The 20255-nt window shown below is 42.2% G+C and overlaps 1 protein-coding gene across 4 annotated transcripts in view; it reads right to left on the reverse strand.

Moving 5' to 3' along the window:
* Window positions 1-3507, reverse strand: part of CFAP20DC (CFAP20 domain containing) — a 184933-nt gene extending 181426 nt beyond the window's left edge. For 2 of the 4 annotated variants that reach the window (XM_087708783.1, XM_087708784.1), the window contains exon 1: window positions 3179-3507. In XM_087708783.1, coding sequence (XP_087564909.1) covers window positions 3179-3205 — 27 coding nt within the window. In that variant the 5' untranslated portion in view covers window positions 3206-3507. The remainder of the gene's footprint in view (window positions 1-3178) is intronic. The other 2 variants (XM_087708781.1, XM_087708780.1) reach the window with 2 other exon arrangements.
* Window positions 3508-20255: the final 16748 nt, after the last annotated feature.

Below are 20255 nucleotides of genomic sequence, written 5' to 3' on the forward strand. Positions count from 1 at the left end.
TCAAAACTTGAAAAAAGCCTTGAAAGCTTTGTGCACGAAGCTTGCTTAAATGAATAGTAAAGAGTTGCTATACTTGGAGACCAGAAGCATTTCTTCTCCATAAATACCAAGTGTGCATAATCTTAATGTATTTCTATGTACACCCACAACTAAGCAGGGGTTTGAATAAATAAGTTATACATTATACCATAAATTGGAATTGCCCCATACTGTACATTCTAAGATTTACTTAGGGTAATTAGTACTGCTGCGCTTTTAAAAATTTAATTAGCTTGATCAACAAATATTGGTAGGTAACTGTTGTTCTCTCCCTGTCTTTATAAAAACTTCAATGTTGATTTATTTAATTGCTACTATGTCAGAGAAAGACAAGATTTTAGGGTTTTTCTTTTTTTCTGGTCAATAAGAAACATTGCTGGAAGCTAAACCTTATTGAACTCAATTAAATCCAATTAATTTCAAGATAAAATGTGCAAGATCAGGTGACATGGCTGTCATGCATGTTTTGCTTCAAGAAAGCCTTAATTCCAGTAAAAAAAGGCACTGGGTCATGCTAGAAGGTTACAAAGCATTCAGTAAGAGTTCTTCAATTTCAATGAAGATGCTGAGCAGCCCATACTTCTGCATAATCTACACTGACTTTCCTCCCTGACAGTGTGTGAATAATCTATATTGCTCTTCCTGGAAGGATGAAAGTTGTCCTAAAATAAAAAACGATGAAGATCAGTCTTGTTCACATAATAGTTTTACTTCCCCTCCCCGCTTCAAATGGCTTGTGCCATAAAATGCAATTACTCTTGACGCACAAAAATGGAAGTCAGCTAGTAATAAGATCACTTTAAAAAAAAAAAGAATCCTTAGGTCAGATTTGCAAGGCTGTAATGAGCCCAACATTTCTGTTGCTAAGTGAGACAGTTGTAAAATGAATTTTGCCCCATTTTAGGGCCTTTCTTGACACAGTTTTTAAGTGAATCATTGCAATTTTTAAGTTAGTAGCATTTTGTGTTGTCTGTGTTGTGAATCTGGGTTTCCCATTGACTTAGTTTGTGAGAAGGTTGCAAAAGGTGATCGATAACATGACTCCATAACACTGCAACTGTCATAAATGAGTCAGTTGCCAAGCGTCTGAATTTTGATCTCATAATTATGGGCATGTTGCAACAGTCATAAGTATGAAAAATAGTCCTAAATCATTTTTTTAAAGTGCTGTTATAACTTTGAAACAGTCACTGAACGGTTGTAAGTTGAGGATTATTTGTACTTAGTCCTGACCAGCAAAGAGAAATAACCTTAAGGTTCCTGTGTGTGCATGTCTTACAATATATCAGTAAACCATTATGTGCATAAAGCAAGCCATGTTTCCACATTTGTGAAATTACCAGATTCTTTTAACTTCTCCAAGCTTTTTATTGATTATATTCCTGGTTCCCTAAATATCCCTGTGAATGCCACTGGAAATAAACCTTCCTAACTGAGCCCAAATTACTAAAATGTAAAATTTGTAAGATATAAAATTACTCTACTAAGGTGTAAATGCAAAAATGAAACATCTTTTTTTAAAAACTTTATATCAGAATAGTATTAACTTTATATTCCAAAGTTATCAAAAACTGATAAAGACTTTTCAATCAGACAAACCAATTAAATTTACCTGTCATATAAAATGAGAAGGCTTTGATTAAATAAAGTATGTAAGGCACAGAAACCACGTCCTAGGTACAAAAATGGTTTGTGTCTAATCTTTTATTAACCATGAATAGTTAAATGTACATATATAAACCAAGCAAATAAAACATATGATTTTAACTTTTAGAAGATATGTTTCCCACTGGGAGCAGTTTCGTAACAAAACTTGGAACTGTCCTGGAATGAGAAATCCCAACATGACACTCACAGGAAACTATCCTGCATCAAACCCTTCTAGCTCAGTGTATATGGAGATTCTCAGTCATCCAGCTCATAGTCATCCCAAAGGTGCTTTTTCAAGAGGTAACTGGACTTTCTGTTTTTTCTTTGAAAACTTTTCAATTCTCATCCAAGGAGGTTCTTCAGCTCCCCACCATCCAGTCAGAACTGAAGAAGCTTCTTGGATGAGAAGCAAAACATCTTCAAAGAAAAATGAGAAAGTCCAGTTGCCTCTTGAAAAAGCACATTTGAGACTTCTAGCTCAGTGTTTCTCAAACCTGACAAGAACTGTGGACTTCAACTCCCAGAATTCCCTAGACACCTTGCTTCCCCCCAGCTTGCTGGCTGGGGAATTCTGGGAGCTGAAGTCCAGAAGTTTTAAAGTTGTCAAGTTTGAGAAACACTGGTGTCTAGCTATTTATGATTGCCCAGATTTTCCATTGGTTGGTGGTTCTGACCATTTCTCCAAAATATTAATTTTGAAGTATAAATTAGGTGGGTTTTTTGGGATGGTGAAGGGGGATATTATCAATCCCTTTTCAGCAGAGCCATCTAGTTCTATATAATCAGCAACTTCAATTAGTTTGGCAGAGAAGTTGGCACTCCAGAGTGATTTCTGAAATAGCCTTTTCTCAGTTCTCAAGGGAGGGTTGGGTTTTTGTTTTTTCGCCCTTTATTTCATTAACGCTTACTAGTCTTTGTAACTACTGTACTAAGTTCGGCTTGATCGGTTGCAAAGTAGGCCATTTTCGTCTCGTTCTGGATGATTTGGGGTTGTTAAAAGCCGCAAACCAACGCGTTAAAAACACACACACACACAACAGGCTCATTTCATTGTAACGCACCTGTCATTTTCTAGCGTTGAGTTTTATTTCCTAAGGGCCTCTCCCAGCGTTTACACTACTATCTCTTTATTTCAGTGCAAATAAGTCTAGCGCGTATTGGATCTTAAAAACCCTCCTCGGCGCTTTCCAATTGCCCCACCGCCTCAAACTAGGCTGGCCTCGTCCTTCCATCTCAGGCGGCTGCGCCCCGGGGAAGCGCCCCGGTTGTTTTCTAAGATGCGCCAGCAGCGAAAAAAAAACCCCAAGGCGCCTTTTCTGGAGCCAAGACGACCTCTTCGAGCTTTACTTCCTTTTCATCCGATTAAAAAAAAAAACGCTGCTTTTCCACTGCAGCGACCCCTTCCTATTGACTGCGCTGCCGGGCTGGTAAGCGTGTCTAAAGTTGCGCCCTGGAGGAGAGACAAGAGAAGCGACCCAGGGGGCCTTACCTGCGCGGCGGCGAGGGAAGAAGGCATGAAAGAGGCCAAGGCCGTGGGGGAAACTTGGGCTTGTTTAACCAGCCTAACTGGCCTCAAGGCCTCCCCCGCAGGTAGGAGGACCAGAGTCCGTCGGAGACGTGCGCGCCCATCCGCCCGCGCTCCCCAAAGATACCCTCGGGGTCAAGATGGCGGGAGCCGCTTGGAAAAGGCCTGGAGCAAGCAAGGGAAGGAATCCGCGGCCGCCCCGGGAGCGGCTATGGCTGCGCTCCGCTGCGCGGCTTCGACATCTGCCGCCCGAGCGCCGCCAAGTCCCGCCAGGAGACGCGCGAGAAGCCGGGAAGAGCCGCTCGCCTTGTGTTTGGGCTGCCATGGTGACACTGCCCTGCAAACGGCGAGGGAGAAAAAACTGCGCCTCTGCTTCGGAGCTGGAGGCTCCTGAGTATTTCTGGGAAAGGCCCGCAGAATATTGTTAAGAGTTGCAGGCCAAGGAGAGGGGACCCGTTGGGGAAGGCTGTTCTTTGCCCTCCCCCAGATAGGTAGGATAAATAGATGGATAGGATAGGATAGGATAGGATAGATGGTTGGATGGATGGATAGATAGAATAGGTAGGTAGGTAGAGAGGATATGTAGATAGGTAGGTAGATATATAGGATAGGTAAGGTAAATAGGATAGGTAAAGTGGATAAGATTGATAATATAAAATCGATTGATAAAATAGATTAGATAGATACTCTTTATATACAGGTAGTCCTCGACTTATTACCACAGTTGAGCCCCAAATTTCTGTTGCTAAGTGAACCATTTGTTAAATGGTTTATAATTATAATTGGATCTTACCAATTATAAGTTAAACATCTCTAAATAAACTCTAAAGAACCCTGGGAATAAAGTCACCCAGCTTCTTTGGATAAATATATTATGAAGAAAATCCACTAAATATGTATTCGTCTCCTAGGTTATCATTGGCTAAGAATTTATATCATACAGGCAGTCCCTGGGTTACGAATGAGTTCTCTTCATATGTGTACCTTTAACACAAATTTGTATGTAGCCCTCAACTTAGGCCATATAAAATGTCTATCACAAACATTTTCAAAATATTAAGACGGTGACAATGATTTTTTTTAAACTAATTTATAATCGCAAGAATGATGGTGAAAATGCATACAAATACTATATTTTTTAAGGCTGAAAATGCTAGAGTTTGCCAGTTTTCCCTCCAGAGCATCCCAGCAATTCTGTTATTCTGGAGGAAAAATCCCTAGTGAACACAAATGTTCTGAAAGGCTCAGATGCTGGCATTCAGTAGCATTTTTACCAGATATGAGATCCATTCTGTAATGTGCAAGAGAATTTCTCTTCTCTGCATGGAGGGGAGGGAAAATCCCTTGGTGCGCAGGGGGAACGGACCTCAAATCCAATACCTTCCAATCTTTCCTGCCAACTTTCCCATTAACCTTTTGGGGAAAAAAAATAGAGAAAATTGCAAATGGCGACCACATGATTACAGGGCACTTGGTGACCAGTCGTAAATGTGAACAGGTGGTCAAGTGCTCAAAATGTGGTCATGTGACCAGAGGGGTGTCTGGCATGATAGACAACATGATTGGCAACAGCCCAGATGTGCTTTACAAAGCCCCTGTTCTGAGACTCTTATGATTTCAAATGGTCATTAAATGACTGGTAATAAGCCAAGGATATCTGTACATGAGTAAATGAAATACATTCATGATTTTTTTTATTTTCTCATATTGAAGGGAATGGATAAAACTCAACTGTTTCTTATATCTGAGTAAATGCAGTTTAAAGCTCCTTCAAACTGTCTTTGAACTGTTATGGGATTATCAATGACTGAGAAGTTGAGAATGTTGATACTAGACCAAAAGCCTCCACAGAATATAAATGTAAGACTAATATTGAAAAATAAGATGTATAAATAATAAACTATATAGGCCAGAGGCATATCTTCTTGTTCCAGGTTTAAATTAATACAATGGTAATAACATTTGATAGTTTTAAATATTCTGTTCCATTCTAGACTCTGAATTTGATTACCTCAAACTAAAATATGGTTATATATTCTTAACTACAGGGCGAGCTGTTACAATTCTAAAATTCGTGCATTCATAGGAACAATTCTGATCTGTCAAAATAGGACTCTAATCATGTCTGTTGTCAAAAAAGATCTGACAAAGAGATAAGCAATATCATACTTGCTTTTGTTCAGAATTACAAATAAGCTTGGATTTGGCATTTTCCTTTAGATGTTTTTTTTCCCCAAAATAGAAATATGTTTTTAGTTTAACCTCTCTCAATGATGTGCAAATGTTTTGTGGTTGCTTCAAAAACGTTTTTGAAGAAAACAAGAAAAGGTCACAGGGAAAAAAAAATAGAAACCACATTTTCATTAAAGGAAATCTTTCCAAGTAATGACTAACTTTCCTGTTGCCAAAGTTACATTTCATATCGGTGTATTGTATAGTTTAGAAGATAAGAATAGCTCAGCTAGATCAGACAAGGCCTATCTCATACAGCATCCTATTTCTCACAATGTGAAATAAATATCAGCAGAAAGCCCATAAGCTAGGCTCACTTTTCTTCCAATTCCCGTGATATAATCTATATACTACTAAAACTCTCATTGTGTTTATCTGTTTGTCTGCTTGTACCTTCAAGTTAGCCCAAACAGTGAATTACACTGCAATATTTTTTGACTCAAGTTACATAAAATCTGAATGTGTAAAAAAAAAATCTGAGAGGGAGTATTTCTGTGGAACTGAAATTTCCATGATGTTCAGTTTTGTTTAAAAAGGTTTGTTTAGTTTAGTTTAGTTTTATTGAACTTGTATGCCGGCCTATTCCCCGAGGGGACTCAGGGCGCTAACAAACTAAATAGGGAAAAGGGGAAGTACAAAAAATGAAAAGACAGACAAATACAAAACAGATTAAGAACTCATCAACAGCCGCAACAATTCGAGTGGGGCTGGGAACTCATCAGCCCCAGGCCGCCAGAACAGCCAGGTTTTAACGGCTTTGTGGAAAGCCTGAAGGGTGGCGAGGGTCCGAATCTCCATGGGGAGATCGTTCCAGAGGTCCACAGCAGCCACAGAGAAGGCCCTCCCCCGGCGGGTCGACAATCAACACTGGCTAGTTGATGGAATCAGGAGGAGGCTAATCTGTGGGATCTAATTGGTCGTGAGGAGGTAATTGGCAGAAGGCGGTCTCTCAAGTACCCAGGTCCGATACCATGTGTGGTTGGTTCAGTATGCCCACAGTCATGTGATCATAATTTCCGATACTCCCTGCTAGCTTCTTACAAGGCAAATCAGTGAAGAAGCTGTCAGGAAGTCAGAAGTTTCTCCCAGTCCCACTGCATTTTTGCCCATGGTCTTTTTGTTTATCTGTTTAGATAAGACCTATTATTGAAGATAGGGATGCAGTGGCTCAGTGGCTAAGACACTGAGCTTGTGAATCACGGCAGTTTGGCGGTTCAAATCCCTAGCGCCACGTAACTAAGTTAACTCCTGTTACTTGTCCCAGCTTCTGCCAACGTAGCAGTTCGAAAGCACATAAAAATGCAAGTAGAAAAATACGAACTACCTTTGGTGGGACGCTAACAGTGCTCCGTGTGCCTTTGGCATTTAGTCATGCCGGCCACATGACTACGGAGACGTCTTTGAACAGCACTAGCTTGTTGGCTTTGAAACAGAGATGAGCACTGCCCCCTAGAGTTGGGAACGACTAGCACATATGTGCGAGGGGAACCTTTACCTTTATTATTGAAGTTCATTTGCCACTACAATTATTTTTCTATTTCACAGGGCCATCCAACATTGGGGTAAAAAAGAGTCACCCTAAAATTTAATGTTCATTCTGGTCACATCAGATCATACTATGCTATCTTCTCTCAAAGGGGAACCCAACAGTCACAGGATTGTTTAGGTTTTTTTAATAAAGTAACCATAAGTACTTGGACAGCAAACAAACAAAACAAAAGTTCCCTCAAAAGTTCAGTATTGTTTATGTTTGGGGAAAGAAGAAAACATTTAAAATTACTTGGTAAGTTACATATTAAGGCAGCTTGCAGCTTCAGTTACATTATATTTACAAAGGAGCTGAGTCTACTGAATACATACTAGTTTAGGCTATAATCCATTATTTGATCGCCTGACAATAAACTCCACTGAAAACAATGAATTTAGTAATAAATTAGAGTAGGAATCACCCCAGTGTTTGACCTCCCTGGGAGGAAAGAGCTAATCTAGAGCTGAAAATAATACACATATTTAATTCTTACCTTAGAAAAACAAGCACATTTCCCTCTTGGCGCAGAGGAAGTTTATGAAAAAGTCTCTTTATGTCAATGTTTCTCAATATTGGCAACTTTAAGGTGTGTTGAATCTGCAGGGGGGTTACTAAATATTGCTTGATTACTAATGTAAAGGTTTAGCTCTGTTAACAGTTGCTCTGAAAGCAGTGGTGGGTTCCGGATCCCGTTGCAACTGGTATGGTGCAATGGGACCCGGCGTCCACCACATGAACATGTGCAGCACGCACACACGGAGCGTGTGCACGCGTCCTACCCTCCAGCGACGCCTCTGCGAACCTCTGCGATGATCCAGCAGATCATCACATAGGCACCAAATACAGGTAAAGACGAGAGGCAGGTGGATGGGCCCTCCGGAGTACCGTACCGGAATGGTACCCGGTGCTCCGGGCAGCTACCAGTACGCCCATACCGGGGCGTACCGCCTGCAACCCACCACTGTCTGAAAGATATTTGTTCTCTTTGGGTATGAATTGGCTTGTTCATTAATTATTTGAATAGTGTTATGTCATTTTCCTGCCATCTTTTACCTATGCATATTGTTTTATACACTAGAAATAAAGTACATATTCATAATCGTATAAAGCTTGATGTCATTTTCATGAAAAATTTAATGTCCTTGGGAGAAATATCCAGCAGCCAGTGGAGTCTCCAAAGAAACCCAGGATCAGGAAGGAGGCAGAAAAAAAGTGATGTTTTGGAGGTTTCTTTGTTTGTTTGTATTTCATGGTTTTAAACCATCCATCTCCTTCAAAGAGAGGCTCTTTTGAAAGCCAGTCTGATTAGCCACCTTAAGTACCACTGCCATAATTTGACTTTTGGAAAATATGACACCCTGGAGAAGATGGCTAGTTATGCAATAAGTAACAATAAAGGAGAATATTTGCACCCAGGTGAGCAGAGATTAACTCCAAGATTAATATCAGACCAACACTCAAGTAAACAATATCCCAATCAAAGAACAATATCCCAATCAAAGAACAATATCCCAATATCCCAATTGGCCAGACAAGCCAATAGTCAATGGCTCAATCAAAGAACCTCTAAGACCACTCCCACCAACGCTAATAGGACAAGGCATTAGAATATAAACTTGAGAGTAAGCCCCATTCCTTACTAGCACTGATGATATTACCTAGTTAGGGTAATGAAATGTCTGCAAGAAAACAACCAAGCTCAGAGAGCACCAAGGATGCAATGTAATGAGTTTCCCATAACATAAACTTTATTTCCCCCCTCTGTGGCAAGTAGCTCATTTAATCAATTATAATTTCTTTGAATTAACTGGATTAACTGAATTTAACTAGAATTAATTGGGTCTGAAAAACAGGTATTCACACAAGCCTCCCCAAGTATCCCTTCTGGTCCTTACGTCCAATAGCACTGGCCATTTTTCCTCTATCAATCAGAAGGCAGCAAAATTGGACCTGTTTCTATTTTCTCCTGTGTACACAACTACCTAATCTGGTTGCTACACCTGGGCCCATTTCCCACCATTGCTTCATTCCCAGATTTTTGGAATTAAAGGTTCCACTCTTAAAATATATTTGCTTTTTTTCAGAATGTGTGGTTGGGGTTGAAAGAGGAGGTATTTGTTTGGGAAAATCTAAGGAGATAAACCCGCAAAATAAATTGAAAGGAGAAAAATGTTTCACTGCATTGTAGAAAACAACATTTTTTCTCAAGCCAGGCTAAACTGAAAATGGCTTTTGCTCCTTTAATGTAACATTCAAGACCCAAAATAATTAAAAGTCCACCAGACTTTTAGACAGAAGTTCAGCAAAATTATGTGCAAAGGCCTAGGATGAACAAATCCATCACGTAAGTAATTACTATAAACAGAGACGATCACGTGTTCACCAAAGGTCAGTGCAATGCACCAAAGCCAATAGATTAATGCATGAATAACATAAGTAATGAAATGCAGAATGGGCCGAAATCTGAGAGTCATCCACTAAATGTAGGCACACAGGCCAACATTGCTTCAAATGCAGGATGCTAAGAAGGAGCAGAGGACAAGGTTACCAAAGAAAAGAACAGACTTTTCACAGCTTAGTCTTTATAAAATCAATAGCTTTAAAAGCCAACATAAAAGTTCCATTGACATTCAATTAAGATCCAATTACTAGGTTTGAATTCGTTATCCCCTGAGGCCCCTAAACCAACTAAAATGCCTGCAGTAGTTGATTGTTCAAGACAAGAGAGTGAAATAGCCAGCCTAATATTCCATTTTGCGTAGCATAGTGTACATAGTCGTTTACACGATTGGAATGCAGCCCTTCCAATCCTGAAAATGGGAATTGCACAAAATTATTCACCTGCTTTTACACAATCTTTGAGCTTACATGACAAAAAAAGGGGGTTCCCTGTTGTCCACAGATTATATTAGGGCTGCTAAAGTAATGGAGATCCTGCAATACAAGGACAGAAGAAACCAAAATAGTACACGTCTTCCCATTTCTAGGGCTGCAATTATAAAGCAAAAGCAGGACACAGAATAGCAGAGTTATTACCATATGCTGCCTGGGGAATTCTGGGAGTTGAGGTCCACGCATCTTAAAGTTGCCAAGGTTGGGCAACCTTGACTTAGAGCAGGGGTGTCAAACTCAATTTCATCGAGGGGCGAATCAAGGTTGTATTTGACTTGGGGGGCATGGGGGGCATGGCCAGCTCGACATCACTCATGTTGGGAGCGCCTGAACACTCTGCCAGTGAAAATGGGATCCCACGCTGTGACAGCCTCCTGCAACCCTCTGTCAGTGAAAACAGAACTTGGGAGGCTCCATTTTCAGTGGCAGAGGCACCGTGGGCCAGTCATTCACTGTTTCCAGAGCAGCCCTGTGGGACAGATCCAAACACCTCATGGGCTGGATGCAGCTGCAGGCCTTTGAATTTGACACCCCTGACTTAGAGCCCTTCTTCTTTTTGCTGGAACTCAACATGGCCAGCAGAAGCACGGGGAATGACATGCTGATCCCTCTACAATTTAATTTCAAACCACAACAGTTGGACACAGTGTGGGATGTAGTTTAGTACCTTTGAGAGTACTGGAAGAAGAAAGGACATATTTTCCTACTGTTTACATAACAACCAATTACCTCTGTAATGCAATAAGGGTTGTGAGGAAGACAATAATAGCTGCTAAGAAAAAGGAGCTTTTAATTTAGCTGCCAAACCTAAGGATAGGTAGCCCCAACAGAGCAGTAAGCTATGATGAACTGTCAGTTTGGCTGGCTGTTCTCATTATTATCACATATAGTAACGAAAGACTCCTAAGGGAAACAATTGCTCAAAACGGCTTCATCTTTTCAGCTAATGGCCAACTGTGTGGGCATGGCCAGCTTGATGCTACTCACTGGGTGTGGCTCAATGGATGGGCATGGCTGACTGGATGGGCGTGGCCAGCTTGATGCCACTCCCCAAAATGCTGGCATGTTTCCTCTTCGCAATGGGTAGACCGGGACGAAGCACGTGGCCCAATGTTGCATTTGCATTGGGTAGAACGGCCGAAGCCACATTGGGTAAATCGGGCTGAAGCTGCATTGGGTAGACCGGGCCAAAGCGACGTGGACCGGCCCCTTATATATTCCAAGGTGGCCCAGCAGGCCGGATCCGACCACACTGGGCTGGATCCAGTTCGCAGACCTTGAGTTTGACACCTCTGCTCTACCTCAAAATGGATATTTCAGAACTGAAACTCTACAGAAAGCTGCCACCATGATGATGTCATCTTTTCCCTTTAAGAAAGTTTACAACATTTGGATTGGAAAAAGATGAGGAAAGAGAGAGAGTGGCTAGGCATTCTGGAAATTATAGAAAAGTCAGAGCCAATGAACTTTATTTTGGTCATTGACCAAAGTTTTGTAATCTTAGAATACAGGTAGTCCACAACGGTCCCACCACAAATGCGCGCACAACAAAAGCGTGCCTGACTAAACCGCGGTGTCTAAAGCACGGTGACAAAACCGCACGATGAATGAGCGACTAATTAGCCCTAAAGCGCGCCGACAAAAGCGCGCCGACAGAAGCGCGCTGTAACGTAACCCTCAACCTAACCCTCAACCTAACCCTCAACCTAACCCTAAACCTAACCCTAAACCTAACTAAAAATCTTACCTTAAATAAAATCGCGCTTCTGTCGGCGCGCTGTTGTCGGCGCGCTGTTGTCGGTGGGCTTTTGAAATCACGGTTTTAGCGCCGCGGTGTTGTCGGTGCGCTTATGACGTTCGTGCTTTTGACGGGTCACGGTCCACAACTTACAATCTTTTCTTTAGCAACTGTTCAAAGTTATAATAGCACTGGGAAAACTTAAGATTCTCCACACAGTCAGGGCTGTCATAGCATCCCCATTGTCATATGTTCAAAATCCAGTTGCTTGTCAACCAGCATGTATTTATGTATTTATTTATTGCAGTGTCCTGGGGTCATGTGATCACCATTCACAACCTTCCAAGCCAGCTTGCTCTAAGTCAATGTGGTAAGCTGAATTTGCTTAACAACTGCAAGTGCAGTGGTTTGGTAACAATAATGGCAAAAAAGTTCATAAAATAAACTCATAACCAATGATCTACTTAACAATTGCCTTGCTTGGCAACAGAAATTCTGGTCTGGTCAAGGACTACCTATGTCTGGCTTAAGGTGACTATATCTTAGCTGCAAAAATCTGGGCCATCATAAGATGAGTAGCCAAGAATCTGCTATCTGGTACCTATTTCCTTATATTCTTATGACTATAACTTTGTTGCTTGTATCTTAAGATTTATAATAATTGTTTTATTTAGTATCCTAGTATGATTTATATTGATTGCTTATTTAGTATCCTGTGAATATCACTAAGTGTTGTATCTTGTAATTTATGATGAATGTATTGTATGACAATTATGATCATGATTTATCACTTATTGCTTGTATGTACACTGAGAGCTTATGCGCCAGAGATAAAACCCTTGTGTGTCCAATCACACTTGGCCAATAAAGAATTCTTTCTTTCTTTCTTTCTTTCTTTCTTTCTTTCTTTCTTTCTTTCTTTCTTTCTTTCTATCCGTCCATCCATCCATCTTCTAGACTTGGTTATGGTGAGTTGTTCACTTAAGATGTTTTGTTGGGGTTATAGCCAAGAGTCCTAAGGTCAAGATTTATCCCCTTCTCTTTGTCTCAAGGAGACAAAATCAAGAAGTATGTTATTGTTCTTTATCAGTGAAAACTAATTAAGTGGGGGACACCATAGTTAAGAATGAGATGCTTGAGAGAGAATGAAGGAGTGATTACATGCTTTCAATACAGTTATTGTATTGAAAGCATGGGACCAGATATTGGCCTAACAAGTAATTATCATTTGTAAACAGTAGATGCCATTAGCTGATCACAAATGGGAAATAATTGTGATTATGGAAAATTGCCAGATGTATGTAGTTACATACATGAACGCTGTCAAAAGAAAAAGAAGTATTATAGAAGCCCTAAATTATGGAGCTCTGACATTTTGCAAGTAACTCACTGTGACATAACAAGTAAAACATTACCACTCTACTTTTACCATGTTGCTGCTAATTAGCAAGCGAAATGCAAAAGTCCTAATTCCTCCTGGCTCTTGTTCCACTAAAACCCAAATGAAAATGTACATCAGGAGAAGGGAGATGATTTGTATTCTAATTAAGTGTTCATCCAAAGAGCGGAATTGAGAATGATGAAAAAGATTTTGAGAGCGTTCAAAGTCAAAGAAAAGGAATGCTACCAAATAGAGGAGGAGAATGCAATTCAAGTCGCACAAGTTCTGATGGCTCTATTAAAAGCCACACTAATCTGGATTTTCCTCCTCCTAGGGCTTTCCAGGTGTGTGGGCCAGTGGTGGGATTCAAATTTTGTACTACCAGTTATGTGGGTGTGGCTTGGTGGGTGTGGTGTGGCTTGGTGGGCGTGGCTTGATGGGCATGGCAGGGGAAGGATGCTGTAAAATCTCCATTCCCTCCCCACTCCAGGGGAATGTTACTGCAAAATCCACATTCGCTCACGATCAACTGGGACTCGGGAGGCAGAGAATAGATGGAGGTGGGGCCAGTCAGAGGTGGTATTTATCAGTTCTCCCAACTACTCAAAATTTCCACTACCGGTTCTCCAGAACTGGTCAGAACCTGCTGAATACCACCTCTAGTGTATACTACCAGATTGTAGAAGATTGTTCTACTTGGAGAGTGCCACTGCTAGTGAAAACAATATTTTCAATTGTGTTTATATGCTGACTTGGGAGGATCCATTGTTCAGTAACATAGCAACAGCAACAGCACTTAGATTTATATACCACTTCACGGTGCTTTACAGCCCTCTCTAAGTGATTTACAGAGTCAGCATATCGCCCCCCAACAATCTGGGCTCTCATTTTATTGACCTCAGAAGGATGGAAGGCTGAGTCAACCTTGAGCCTAGTGAGATTCGAACTGCCAAATTGCAGACAGCCTGCAAACAGCAGAAGTAGCCTGCAGTTCTGCATTCTAACCACGGTGCCACCACAGCTCTTAGTAAGAGCCGCATAGTAAGCATAACTTACTTTGCACCAATGCTCCATATCCAGGGTGCATGAAAAAATATATTTTATTGTGCAGACACAGCTTCTGCCTTTACTTTTTAATCCCACCCGGTTGACATCGCATATTGCTAGTCCAAAGAGATCACTGAAAGCAGGACTCAAAAAGACTTTTGCCATACTACATCTGATTGAGAACCAGTTTGTGGCAGTGGTTAAGGCAGGGGTTTGTGCATTCAAGTCTAATCTGAGGCACAAAGCCATCCGTGTGATTTTGGGTGTATCACTCTCTTTTAGCCTCTGGAAGCAGACAATAGCAAACAGGAGTCCCAACAATAGTGAGATGGGTGGCATATAATTTAATACATAATTAAAAAAAAATACTTGCAAAAATTTTACCATGAGTTACTTCTCTAGGTAATGTCCATGAGTCAGAAACTGGATCAAAGGCAGAAAAATAAAATAAAAAGGATTGCAAAAATGAGTCAAAATTTGCAGTAAAAGCTTTGTTTTAATTTCTGCTTTGGAGGGGCAGTTTTTAGGTTCAGTATACTGTATATACTCGAGTATAAGCCTAGTTTTTCAGCCCACTTTTTGGGCTGAAAAAAGCCGCCTCGGCTTATACTCGAGTCAGTGAAAAATTTGCCCGAAATGGAGGAGAAAAAGGGGCGGGGCCATGCCGCTGGGTGACACTCGTGAATGGCCCAGTGCCCCCTGTGAGTTTCCCCTCCCTCTGTGTCAGTTTGCCGCGCAGCGCGCACCGCACCATCCCCCCTCCTCACGTTCTAATGTAATGCAGGGCTGTCTTACGATTCCCCTTCCTCCCCCTCCTGCCGCTCTGCAACGATGTCCCACCTCCTCCTTGTTATGGCAAGCAGCCACATAGCGATGTCCCACCTCCTCTGGTACAGTGATCCAATGATAGGAATCACTGTGCCGTGTGTCATAGGAGGCGGGACATCGCTCCCGCGGCTGCACGGGACATCAGCATCACAGCGGGACATCAGCATCATGGGGTGAGTGAAGTATTTCATTGAATACACCGCTAGTTTACTGTTTTTCTTTGAAATAAATATTCAAAAACATTATTGGTATCTATTTTTATTTTTGAAATTTACTGGTAGCTGCTGCATTTCCCACCCTAGGCTTATACTCGAGTCAATAACTTTTCCAGTTTTTTGTGGTAAAATTAGGTGCCTCGGCTTATATTCGGGTCGGCCTATACTCGAGTATATACGGTATGTATATGTGCATAAGTGTATACACATGCATACACACTCATGCACAGACAAAGAAGGTCACTGTGTAACACTGGTTCCATCACATTGACAGTCCAGGAAGTACTGGATAACAGAAGATGCCTCTATGCAAAGATTCTGGTGTTATTCTAAACATATCAGCCTTTTTCAAGGTTAAACAAAGTTGGGAGAAATGTCTCAGCCACCTCATGATTGATTGATTGATTATGTGCCATCAAGTCACTGTTACCTCTTAGAAATTACAAGGATATATTTTCTTCAGATTGATCTGTCCCTCACCTGGTCCTTCACCTCTTCCAAGGGTGCAATCATCCCACATACACTTAAAAAAAAAACACCTTTGTGTGCAATACAAGTACCATAGCCCTTCTATAGAGAGATAGAGAGAAAACGGTGACCAGCCATGCTTTGATTATGGACAACGTTTGGCTATCAAAATTTAAAAAATCCACTTCCAGAGATATTCCTGTCAAAGTCATTTCACATTTCTGATTGCAAGGACTTAGACTGGATGGGTGAATTTAAATGAATGGTTTGATTGAATAAAATGGATATTGTTCCCCCCCCCCAGTCCACTATTGTTCCAGTCAGTGATGATAAAATGGAGCATTGGTGGACTGATGTTTTAAAAACCCAGCAGAAAAATAAGTAGGGCAGGGAGAGAAAAATAGTAATTAAAACAGCAACAGTTCGGCCAGGCTTTGAACAAGCGAAGGTCGGCATGTCAAGTAAGTGTTATATCCATTATCCATTGAAGCACCCATGGTAACAGCAACTGCAACAGAGATTAAAGAGCAACGGGGTGATGACCATTGACCCAGGTGAGGGGGTGTTCTTGCTCAGTAAGATACCAATTAAACTGCAGGGCTTTGCCTGGAAGAAAGTAGAGCACAACAGACAAATTGGACAGCAACCCTTGAGCTGGCACAAGCTGGGAAACATGACTTTCAATTTGGAACAGGAAAACATAGAGAGGGTTTGAATTATTAGAAGGCTAGCGGTGAGCAGAAGATATCCCTGCTCTCAAAAAATAGGTGATGGTTGATATTCACGATGTGGAAGCTTGCCAGTGTGGATATTGCCCTGGAGTACAGGAGCTAAACTTGCCGGATCATGTTGCCGTCATGTGACGTATCATGACATTTTCTACCTTCACGGAGCTGGGGTGGGCGTGGCCTGTGCGGGATGCATCTATCCCATGGGCTGCCAGTTTGACACCCCTGCCCTAGAGCGTTTGTTAATTTTGCATGTTGCCTAGCAAAAGCTTAGCCTGTTCAGGTTGTGATCCTGTCTCAGCTTCCCACCCCTCTTGACACAACAGTGAATTCAGGAGTTTGTATCCTTAGGTCAGTATTTCCCAACCTTGGCCATTTTAAAATGGGTCAACTTCAACTCCCAGGACACCCCACCCAGCATTGCTGGCTGGAGTACTCTGGGAGTTGAAGTCCTCACGTCTTAAAATCGCTAAGCTTGGGGAACACTGCCTTAGATAACACATTACCTAACTTGGCTGGAGACAGTCAGGCTTCAGACCTGGTTACAGTCAGGCTTCCAGTCAGGCTTCAGACCCGGTTACAGCCCCCTTCCAGTCAGGCTTCAGACCCGGTTACAGCACAGAAACCGCTTTGGTCGCATTGACCGATGATCTTTGGAGAGCCAGAGATGGAGGACATCCCTCCATCCTGGTTCTCCTTGACCTCTCAGCGGCTTTCGATACCATCGACCATGGTATCCTTCTGCGACGACTGCGGGAGCTGGGAGTGGGAGGCACCGTGCTGCGGTGGTTCTCCTCCTACCTCTCGGACAGGTCGCAGTCGGTGTTAGTGTGGGGGCAGAGATCGACCTCTAGGCCCCTAACATATGGGTTCGGTCTTATCCCCCCTACTATTCAACATCTACATGAAACCGCTGGGAGAGATCATTCGCAGGCACGGGATAAGATACCATCAATATGCGGACGATACCCAGTTGTATCTGTCCGCCCCGTGCCAACTCAATGAAGCGGCGGACGTGATGAACCGAGGCCTTGAGGCCGTTATGGACTGGATGAGGGCTAACAAGCTTGTACTCAACCCGGAAAAGACCGAGTGGCTGTTGTGCTTCCCTCCCAACAATTCGACCAGTACTCCATCGCTCAGGCTGGGGGGTCAAATTCTATACCCCTCAGAGAGGGTTCGCAACTTGGGAGTCCTCCTGGATCCACAGCTGTCCTTTGACCACCATCTGACGGCTGTGACCAGGGGGGCATTTGCCCAGGTTCGCCTGGTGCGCCAGTTGCGACCCTACCTGAATCGGGAGGCTCTCACAACAGTCACTCGGGCCCTTGTGACCTCTAGGCTGGAATACTGCAATGTGCTCTACATGGGGCTGCCCTTGAAGAGCATCCGGCGACTTCAGCTAGTCCAGAAAGCGGCCGCGCGAGTGATCGTGGGTGCACCTCGGTTCACCCACATAACACCTATCCTCCGCGAGCTGCGCTGGCTACCTGTCGACCTCCGGGTGCGCTTCAAGGTGCTACTAGTCACCCATAAAGCCCTCCATGGTAGTGGATCTGCGTACTTGAGAGACCGCCTTCTGCCAATTACCTCCCTGCGACCAATTAGATCTCACAGATTGGGCCTCCTCCGAGTTCCATCTGCCAGCCAGTGCCGGCTGGCAACTACAAGGAGGAGAGCCTTTTCAGTTGTAGCTACGACCCTTTGGAACGATCTCCCCATGGAGATTCATACTCTCACCACCGTCCAGGCCTTCCGCATAGCCCTTAAGACCTGGCTAGCCCGTCAGGCCTGGGGACAAAGATAATTGCCCCTCCCGAATGATGAATGAATGTTGCTCATTATTTTACTTTATATTTGTCTACGTTATTGTTTGTATTTCCCTCCCCTGATTTTATGTAAGCCGCCCTGAGTCCCCTCAGGGAAAAGGGCGGCCTATAAATGTTAATAAACCTATAAACCTATAAACCGACATGCCTTGTATTGAGCTTCCAGTCAACTTTGGGTAGCTATTATGGGGAAAGAGAATGCTGGTCTAAAGAAATCATTGTCCTAATTTAGCATGGCTTTTCTTGCACTCTTTCAAACTGGGGGCTGGGCAGGTGTCACTGATTGCATTTGGTCAAAGTTGGCATCAGTGGTGGGATTCAAATAATTTAACAACCAATTCTCTGCCCGAATGACCAGCTGGGTAGGCGGGGCTCAATGGTCATGTGACTGGGTGGGCGTGATCAACTCAACGTCACTCACCTCAATGGGTGTTTTGCCTTAGCAGTTACAATGTAATAAGGGTTAACCGGAGAGGCAATTTCTGTAAGCAGGGCAATAAAGATTAGGCTAGAAACAAGACCAAAATGTTTCCTTCCTGCCTTCCTTACAGGATTAGCCCCATAAAGTTGAAAAAAACAAAAGGAGATTTCTTCCAACAACCAGTTCTCCAAACTGCTTAGAAAGTTAACAACCGGTTCTTCCGAATAGGTGCGAACTGGCTGAATCCCACCACTGGTTGTCATGCAACCTTGCTGGGATTAGTAATTACAGCATTTTAGGCAGTGGATCTCTGGTTGCCATTGAGTCATTGGAAATTATTTTTCTGTCCTTTAAAAATTGGATGATTCTAGCCACAAACTTTTATTTTCCAGAATCCCTCACAATCTTTCCAAAGTGAAGACACTTCACTAAGTGATGGCAGAAGATGAAATATCAGTAACGGACACAACTTCCTTTGGAATGGCGTTTCCTTTTGAGAGGCCTCCAAACCTACATATCTACAGAATTCATTACAGGTTTTCAAATACACAAAAGGGTTGGATAACAGCTGAATACCTTGCTTTCTTTTCTATAACAGTTTTTCACTTAAATGGTAGCCAGCTTGAGAAATATATCTCAGGGAATGTGGTTTTTAAAGGTGTGGGGAAAGACTGTTTGATGCATTCTAAAGCTTTGACAAGTCTTTTAAGTGTATTTTTCCAGCCAGAAAAAAAAAATAGACTTGCAGGAGGGAGCAAGATTTGTGATTGCTAAGATCCCAGTCTTAACTATAAAGCAGATATTGATGACTCCATCCTATGTTGCCCTGACATCAGTGATATGTCACTTGGCAGAAATATTTCCCAATGGCTTAGTTGGCAACAGAAGTTCTGATTTGCACCTCTACTATTTCACCTTTTCTTTTGGAGGTTTTATCATAGCCAGGGATAGATCCAGTATTTTGTTTGTATTTTATCTCTGCCAAAGCAAGATTCGGTAGTAATAGTCCTGATCTAAAATTTGAAGGTTAGGGCATTTTTTTTACTTTCTGCTCCCATTAGAAATTCTAAATAAACTTCTCTGTGCCACATTCATTATCCCTCATTAGCACTCTCATTAGTACTATAATTATTTGGGGGCTTTTTTCCTGTGTGCCCATGAATTCAACTGCCAAATAAAGATAATAGCAAGAACAAAAATATTACAGACTATGAATGAGGCAGTGGCTTGACCTTTGCATGCTCCAATGACCCAAGCTTAAAAATTGAATAAAAAGGGAGACCTTTGCCAAATGCCACATGCTGAGTTTAAGCAACACATACTTGGATGAAAAGGTAAATAACAAAAGCTAAATAACTAAATAGGAAGAAATGCAGCCCCAGCAGAGGTGGAAATTGGAGAAAGGAGGCTACAATTACTATTAATCAACAGCTTTAATGTGGTCTATATGTGTTGTGCTTTGCTTTAAATGGTTATTAGATGGATCAAGTCCTGAAAAAGGCTAAAAGAAAAATAAAACAAATCTCCAAGTATCGATATCACGGAATAACAGAACTGGAAGGGACCTTGGAGGTCTTCTAGTCCAACCCCATGCTCAAGTAGGAAACCCCATACCATTTCAAATAAATGGTTGCCAGTCTCTTATTAAAAAATCTGCAGTATTGGAGCAGCCACAACTTCTGGAGGCAAGTTGCTCCACTGCAGTGGTGGGTTTCAAAAATTGTTCGAGCCTAC

The sequence above is a fragment of the Thamnophis sirtalis genome, unplaced genomic scaffold (genome assembly GCF_051295495.1).
Source record: "Thamnophis sirtalis isolate CommonGarterSnake01/CBP01778 unplaced genomic scaffold, rThaSir2_p1.2 scaffold_3, whole genome shotgun sequence".
Taxonomy (NCBI): Eukaryota; Metazoa; Chordata; class Lepidosauria; order Squamata; family Natricidae; genus Thamnophis; species Thamnophis sirtalis.